At 26.8% G+C, this 8764-nt stretch overlaps 1 protein-coding gene across 1 annotated transcript; it reads left to right on the forward strand.

Moving 5' to 3' along the window:
• Nucleotides 1–6283: 6283 nt before the first annotated feature.
• Nucleotides 6284–8321, forward strand: LOC107607758 (uncharacterized). Its single transcript, XM_021106328.2, has 2 exons — nucleotides 6284–6524; nucleotides 6729–8321. Exons 1-2 carry the CDS (start codon nucleotides 6365–6367, stop codon nucleotides 7469–7471), a joined length of 903 nt encoding a protein of 300 aa, XP_020961987.2. The 5' UTR covers nucleotides 6284–6364; the 3' UTR covers nucleotides 7472–8321.
• Nucleotides 8322–8764: the final 443 nt, after the last annotated feature.

Below are 8764 nucleotides of genomic sequence, written 5' to 3' on the forward strand. Positions count from 1 at the left end.
AATTTCATCAGTGCAATAACCATTATATATATTAAAAAAAAGTTAAGTGTTTTGGATTTGAACTATGTACACATTGCAAGTAAAGCTGAACTAAGCTACACCTCCTGATTGCTCCATAAAAATTGAAATATAACGACTAAAGACAATTTGGTTTGAGATGTGACTCATCTAATAAACTTATATGAGTAGATCCACCTATTGCTATTAGATGGCCATTTAATTAATATCCAATTTACAGTAATTTTACTGTTAGATAGATTGATTCAAATAATAATATGTTAAGTTTCTTGTTTTTTTTTTCTTTCTTAGTTTTTGTTTATTTTTTTTAAGTCACCAAAAAAAATAATAATATGTTAATATGTAACATAACTAGAATTAAATTTTGATATATTGGGCTTTTTTATTTATATACGCATGAGAAAAATATTATTTTTTTAATGCGTATGACTCAAAAGTATTTTTGAATTGTATGACCATTTCATGTGAAGTATCAACAAAATGGAATTAGTCTCTAATTTAAGGGAGGTGAACACAAAATGAGTAAAGAGGTACTATACATATCAGAAATTCATTCTAAGAGAGGCAGCCACGAAATAGAGCAAATCATGTATACCAACCACAAAATGAAATAATTCGTGGCTGATACACGCAAAATGGGAACTTCAATAAAACTGAACATAAAATGGGCCATTCCGTATCTCACTCTCCCTCCGATTTTCTCGAATCCTCCTTGTACACATAATCAAAATAGTGATGGACAAAGGTTAAGAGAGAAATAAAATTTTAAAAGAAATAAAAAAAATATTGGTGGATTATTTTAAATCTTAGTTTTATTTCTAGTGTTGTATTATTTTTTTATTTTAGTCCTTTTGTTAAAACTATTTTTTAAAATATTTTTTATTATAATTTTTCTTTAATCAAGTGAATCTAATTCATCTAAAATTTAGTTTAAAAAAGTAAAAGTTATTTTGTACTTAAGTTACAAATGATAAATAAATTTCTGATTTTTTAATTTAAAAGTAAATAAAATTTTTGATTAATTAAAAATACAAAAATAATTTTTATATTTTAAAATATGAGACATATAAATTTTTTTGTCCAAAATATATAAAGATAAATAGTATTTGTAACTTTAAGTACAAAATGATTTTTACTTTTTTTTTAAACTAAATTTTGGATGAATTAGACTCACTTGATTAAAGAAAAATTATAATAAAAAATATTTTAAAAAATAATTTTAACAAAAGGACTAAAATAAAAAAAATAATACAACACTAGAAATAAAACTAAGACTTAAAATAATCAACCAATATTTATTTATTTCTTTTAAAATTTTATTTCTTTCTAAACCTTTATTCATCACTATTTTGATTATGTGTACGAGGAATATTCGAAAAAATCGGAGAGGAAAAGAGATAAGGAATTACCCATTTTATGTTTAGTTTCATTGAAGTCTCTATTCGTGTGTATCAGTCACAGATTATTTCATTTCGTAGTTGATATATATAACTTGACCCATTTCATGTTTACCTCCCTTAAAATAGAGGCTAATTCCATTTAGTTGATACTTCATATAAAATAGCCATGCGCAATTTAAAAATATTTTTGAGCCATGCGCATTATGAAAAATAATATTTTTCTCATGCGTATATTAATAAAAAAAACCTGATATATTGATAATTTAAAATAATTTACACAATTATTTAATTATATATATATATATATATAAACTGTTTTATATTTACTGTGTATTAAAATTAAATTCTTATAATTATAATTATGTGTATATATGTTGATGATAGTAAAGATGGATTTCGTGGGGTATGAAATCTCAATCGGTTAAGAAACACATTAGAATATTAGTTACTTCACTATGTGTTTCAATGTTTTATTTGACTTGCCATCTGCATGGAATTGAAGAATGGAAAACAAAGGAAGACGGTTTAGAAGTACTTTTCTTGATGCTATACTTACACGCCATTTGAATTAATCCTTAAGATTAAAATTGATTTGACAATTCTGTCTCCTCTCTCATTATATTCATATTCATGCCCATCAATTAGAACAACATATATCTTTGCATTAAAAAATAATAATAATTAAGATGTCTAACTACCAGGTTCACTGTATTCTTAGAATTTTAATTTTTTCAAAAAAAAATAAATAAATAAATAAACAAAAAAATTAAATTAGTCGAGTAATTAACTTATTATTTTATTAAAATAAGTTTCAAAAATTTGAATATCTATTAATTTGTATATGTAATAATTTATTGGCTAAGTAATTTTTTTTAAATAGAGTTATGATTTGCGATGAATTAATTGAATTTTATAATACCGTAAAAAATAAAAAATATAATGTCAAAACAAATTAGTTACGTTAATGACCTTAGACGGTGTATTATATTATATATATTTTTCCATAGACAAGTTTTCGCTATATTCTTAATTCTTACATCACCTTGGAGATTATTGATTCTCTACACGATGGCTATTTTATTTGGATTTGGACAAAAATAACCATATTTTGACTATCTTATAACTCAAGTTACTCAACTATTTTACAGTTTAGTGTTATAACTCTTAGGAACCAATAAAAACCATTCCTAAAAGAAAATTAATGCACATTACAAAATGGATGTTAATATGCCAACTTATTAGTTATTCTTGTTAGGCAAATTGAAGATGCAAGAGATATAATTTGCAAGTCTAAAGTCAAATTTTATGGAGGTCATAAGTAGTTAATTTGTTAGATCTACGGATGAAACTTTGCTTGAACCAACTTGACCAAATATAGAAAATAAAAAATTATTAATTATTACTAGAAATAATGAGTGTGAACAAAATATATATTTGTCCGTTAGCTTATTTCCAAAACGCCTCACATCCAAATGGTAATCTTTCTAGCTCTAGCAAACCCTAAAGTTAATTAATTATCACAAAACTTCAATATACTTTAATTTCTATCCGTGATCCAAGGAAATCATCAAGTCACAAAGTCTATTAATAAGAGCGATTAAGAGTTCTAACATTTAGTTATATTTTCTAAACAGCTAGTCATCAAGAGTTCAAGTTCTTATCGTTCATAGTACAATTGTACAAAAGTTTTTTTTTTTTTTCTTTTTAACCAACATAGAAAATTAATTTTTAACTAGTTAATTAGTATTAATTTTTTTATTATATATATTTTTTAATTTTCATTTTTTGGACATGTTTTAGAAGATTTAGGATTTCGAGTTTAGATTTAGAGTTTAAATTTTAGAATTTAGGGTTTAATATTTAAAATAAAAACAAAATAATTTCAAAAATTGGATGAAAAAATTGACTCCATGTCTCCATCCCTAACTAAACTCTTTTTAAAAATATTTCTCCGTGCCAAAGAATTTAGGTATCACTTTTGATAATACTTATTAAAAACCAAGGATTGGATAAGACCAAATTAAAAGGTCTACTTAAGAGTTTTTTTTTTTTGTTTTTAATATGTAACTATGAAAGGGTTAACTCTCAAAGAGGTGTAAAAAATATCACATGTTTATATAATTTTTTTAAAACAACTAAAACTTAAACTTACAAAAAAATTAAGAGAATTATAAAACTATACTCAATTTTCCAACGAACCCACCAAACTAAAATAATGAGGAAACTACCAATCATTCTACCACTTGACGAAATTCCTGTCTTATCTTCCCACAAAGTTTACTAATCAATAAGAATGATTGTTTGGGATATTTGTGACACTTGATATTTGTTGATTTGCTCTTGAAAGTTCAGAAAACAAAAATGTGAGTTAAAAAGTAAACTAACTCTTGAAATTAATGTTATTAACACCGATGCTGATGCTGGTTCTAATTTTAATTTTATTTTAAATCTTACAAGATGACATAAAAATATTTGTAGAATTATATATTATAAATAATAATTTAAAATTAAAAATAAAATTTATTCTTTTAATGTTTAATTTTAATTTAATTAAAATTTTATATTATTTTTAATTATTTCATTAACATAATTATACGAATAATAAAATTTTATTAATTTTATATTAAAATGATATTATATTTTTAAAGTATTAATACCAATTTTATTACATTAATTAATTTTAAAATAAATTTTATTCTAAATTAATTTACTTCTTAAAAATATCAAAAATATATCCTAAAAATAATCCAGCGGAGATGCGAGTCATAAAAAAGAATTACAGCTTGGTTGATATTGGAAACATGTGGATGTATTTAAAGCTCACCAAATCAATATTGTCACTTTTTCAATTAGGGCATGATGAGGACCTTGGTTTTACCAACTTTATTATGCATTAATTTAGGAAAATTTTGCTTTGTAACTTTGTATCTGATTATGCTACACACGTTTTCCTAGTTAAAACTGGATAAGCCAATATGGGCAAAGTTCACTTGATGGCAAGTTAGCTGCATTTGGATTTATGTAATATAGGTTAATATTATCTCCCAACATAAAGTAATCAGATTATTTTGTTTTAAGAAAATATTATCAAATAAAATAAATTTTTTTTAACCAAAAAATAAAGTACCTTAAACAAAAGCAAACACATTTTAACGTTAGTTAAATTACATATTCTTTAAATTTTAAAATTAAATGCCTTTGGTAACAAAAACACAAAACGAAAATATTAATGCCGTTACACTAGAAGAAATTAAAAAACATAAATAAAGCTTCATATCATCGTATATATTATATGCTATACAACATCTGAAGAAAAAGGGGTCATATATATATCGGAAATGTTTGGTAACCAAAGAAAATTAGCCAAAAATAGGCATAACTTACCTTATTTAATATTCATTAATTGTTGCGATAATTAATTAATACTAAATAAGGTAAGTTTTGGCTGTTTTTTTTTTTGTTTACCTAGCATTACCCAATATATATGTTGCTAAAAAGTATTATTGTTGCACAATACGAAAAGAAAGATTTTGGAAGGATTTTATCGCAGGTACATAAATACAATGTTCCATTATTGACTAAGATTGGCAATTCTCCAACCACTTGTTCCATAATTTTTTTTCTTAGAATTGGTTTCAACCCCAGAGATATGTCCCTTTAACAAAAACTATAAGGTAACCAAAACACAAGTGGGTTTAATTATTAACATGCTTCTATGGACTATGGTTAAATAGCTCGAAAACGATTGCCAATAGTAGAAATAAACAAGAGTTTTGTTTTTCTTACTTGTGTCAAAAATAGAGAGGAATTTGATAAAGGTGGACGTTGAAGGCTATAGAAAGAGTAATAATGCTATATATGTGAATTGTATATGTATATGTTGAATCTTAAAGAATAAATTCTTACTTTCCTTTTTGTTTTTTCTTTTAGTTAGGTGTTCAACACCCATTTAATTTGAGACTCACTTAGTATTTTGTGCATAGAAAAATATAACAAAAAATTATAAAGAAATTTGAACTATATAAATAAACAATAATAAAAAAACACTACTCACATATAAAGATTAGGAATATTTTATCATTTTCTAACTAAGAGTTTCAATCTTAGCTACTCTTAGGTATAAAATGTTTTAAAATTTCTGGACCTACATGAAGAATTAACAAAAAATTAGTTACCATTCTCAATCATAAATATTCCGACCATAAAAGGTAAATAAATAAAAAGACTAAGAAAAAATTTTTGACCGAATAAACAACCATTTGTACCTATGAAAGATGAAAACGCTGACATATGTATCCACACTAGATCGAAACTAAACTTGTACCCATGCAAGATGCCCTCCGTGTGACAAAAGTACCCTATCTTTGGAGGATTGGAGTGCCACGTAGGGTATTTTTGTCACACAGAAGACATCTTGTATGGGTATAAGTTTAGTTTCGATTTAGTGTGGGTACATATATCGGTGTTTTTATCTTTTATGGATACAAATGGTCATTTATTCAATTTTTACCATTTCATTCTAGTATTAAAATAAATAAAAAATTTGGAATAACAGTTGGATTGTTTATGTAATAATTTTAACACCAAAGTTAAAATTTTAAAAATTTTTGTGTATCTAGATAATAAAATTTTGAGTATATGGTATTTTAGACGGTGAATAATCACCTAATAAGGTATATATATATTAATTTGATAGATAAATAGTGATGAATAATAAGATAGGGCAGAATAAGAAAGAAGAATAATAATATGTATGTCGTGTGAAGACAACAAAAGTGACTTGCCATCCACAACCCTAAACCAACCCCACTTTCCTATATATCTTCTTTCAGACTTATCTCTCACTGCTTGATGTACAAGATTTCTCTCATTTCTTCTGAACCCAAAAACCTCAACTGTCTACCGTTAATAATAGAAATAATTCATCCAACACAGTAGTACTATCCATGGAGGATTCTTCTAATAATAACAATACTTGTGACGACAGTAAGATTTGTCCCCGCGGTCACTGGCGACCCGCCGAGGATGAAAAGCTTCGCCAACTTGTTGAACAATATGGTGCTCAGAATTGGAATTCCATTGCTGAGAAACTTCAAGGAAGGTCAGGTATATATCGTGTGCATACAAAATTAACTAATATATATTTATATTAAATTATTTTTAATATGTATTTTATATTCTATACGAGTCACTGACTGATTTAGAAACTAATTTTTTTTATAAGGTATGAAGGTTGTAATTATAGTTAATCACAAATTTAATCTGTTGAATTGAGGTGAGTGAAGTTAATTTGTTATTTTTTGTTTATAGGGAAAAGTTGTAGATTAAGGTGGTTCAATCAGCTAGATCCAAGAATCAACAGGAGGCCATTCACGGAGGAGGAGGAAGAGCGGTTGCTGGCGGCGCACCGCATTCACGGCAATAAGTGGGCCCTGATAGCGAGGCTATTTCCGGGAAGAACAGATAACGCCGTCAAGAATCACTGGCACGTGATCATGGCAAGAAAGCAAAGAGAGCAATCCAAGATTTGTGGCAAAAGAACCTTCCAAGACATGATGATTTTCAATAACAACAACGATTCCAATTCTTCTTCTTCTTCCAGTAACATCATCAAGAGACCAGCAAGAGTAATCGGGTTAGAATATTCCAGATTCTTCGATTTCCGCAACCTCGATAGCAATAAAGCTTCTACTTCTTGGAATTTCGCATCTTCTGTTCCGCCAACAGTAACTGATTCTTTTAGAAAAGGAGGAGGGGGAAAAGACTATTTCACCATCAACGGTTCCAATATTTATCTTCCAGAAGGTTCTAGAACCTCCGATAGATTCTATTGCAGAGTTTTCCCGGGTCCTTCTACTACTACTACTGCTACTACTGCACCATTTGGTTCCTCTAATGGATTCTCATCATCGCTCCAAAACTACAAGAGGATCGTTCCGAATCCCTTCGCCTTCAAGGGTAGTTCTACGGAGAAGGAGAAAGAAGAAGATCATGAACCTAAAAATGAAGTTCCTTTCATTGATTTTTTGGGCGTCGGTGTCTCTTCTTCGTAGAAAGTTAAAACATATAGTGATAAGTATATTTTAATTATTTAACTTTATATATACTTAATTAATTATATCATATATATATATATAGTTTATTAGCTTCCTAGCTAGCTAGCTAGCTGTATTTAGTTTATATATATTTTTTCACTCCTTGATTATGAATTCTAGGAATTAGAAATTATGAAATACTACCTAGTTAGTTCTAGCTAGTCCATCATCCTCTGCATGAGGCTCCATCAAGCAATCAATCATCATATATAAGGTATGCTTCAATTAAGATTCAAGGTTATCTTACTTCTGATTTTGTTTAACTAATTAGAGTGATCAAAATTTCCAACCTTTTTGTGATTAGGATTTAGGAATATGATAATAATATTGAAGTCTTGTCTTAATTATACCAAGGGATAAAGTTTTGAGTATGGTATTTGCTTTGCTAGACTTGAATTTTATTGAAGATATTGACTGAAATTTCTTGTTAGAAAAGTCTAGGGCCAGCAAATTTTGTATTTTGTGGTCAACACTTAACTATTAAAATAAAAGTGAGTGATTTTTCACTATTAGATGTAATCTCACACCATTAAAAATACTATTAATGACTAATTAATGATTACAAAACACAAAAATTACTGTCCCCTACCATTTTTTTTTTGTTTCTCTCTGTAGTGACAAAATTAGTGACTGTTAATTAATGTTATATATATCTTTTCTCTCGTCGTAGAAGATATTACTGATTACTGATTGCAGGGTTTTTAGAGAGGTAGGTGTAACTTATTAATGAATGCAGTGTATGCATTAATTATATTCCGCAGAAAAATTCATGAGATGAATGCTTAATTAGTGTATTGTTGCATGTGTGTTGCTATAGCTGTCTAATAATCTCATATTAGAAATTAAAGTAAATTAACAACTATGTTAAGTGAATACTAAAATCAGTTATTTATATTAAAATATAAAATTTATATTAAAAATAAGTTAAAATATGCATATATTTATATATAAATATATAGTAACTGATTTTGATATCTGATTTTAACGTGAAAATAGTATTTTTGTTAAATTAAATGTGCAGTGAAAATAATTTGGATTATTTGTTTTAAGTCTTTTTCAAACCAATGTAGTTAGGATAATTGATGATCGATTAATTGTTGAGTGGTTTAGAGCATATGAGGACGCCCAAATAAACTGGCTTGAGCTGTAAATTGTTTTTATGAGCAAAGATACTTTTGATTTGTATCTAGTTATTTATCATAATGATTTATGAAAAGGAAATATGTCTGGTTAACATGTAAAAGCTAAGAA

The sequence above is a fragment of the Arachis ipaensis genome, chromosome B7 (assembly GCF_059453495.1).
Source record: "Arachis ipaensis isolate K30076 ecotype BB chromosome B7, ASM5945349v1, whole genome shotgun sequence".
NCBI classification, from domain to species: domain Eukaryota; kingdom Viridiplantae; phylum Streptophyta; class Magnoliopsida; order Fabales; family Fabaceae; genus Arachis; species Arachis ipaensis.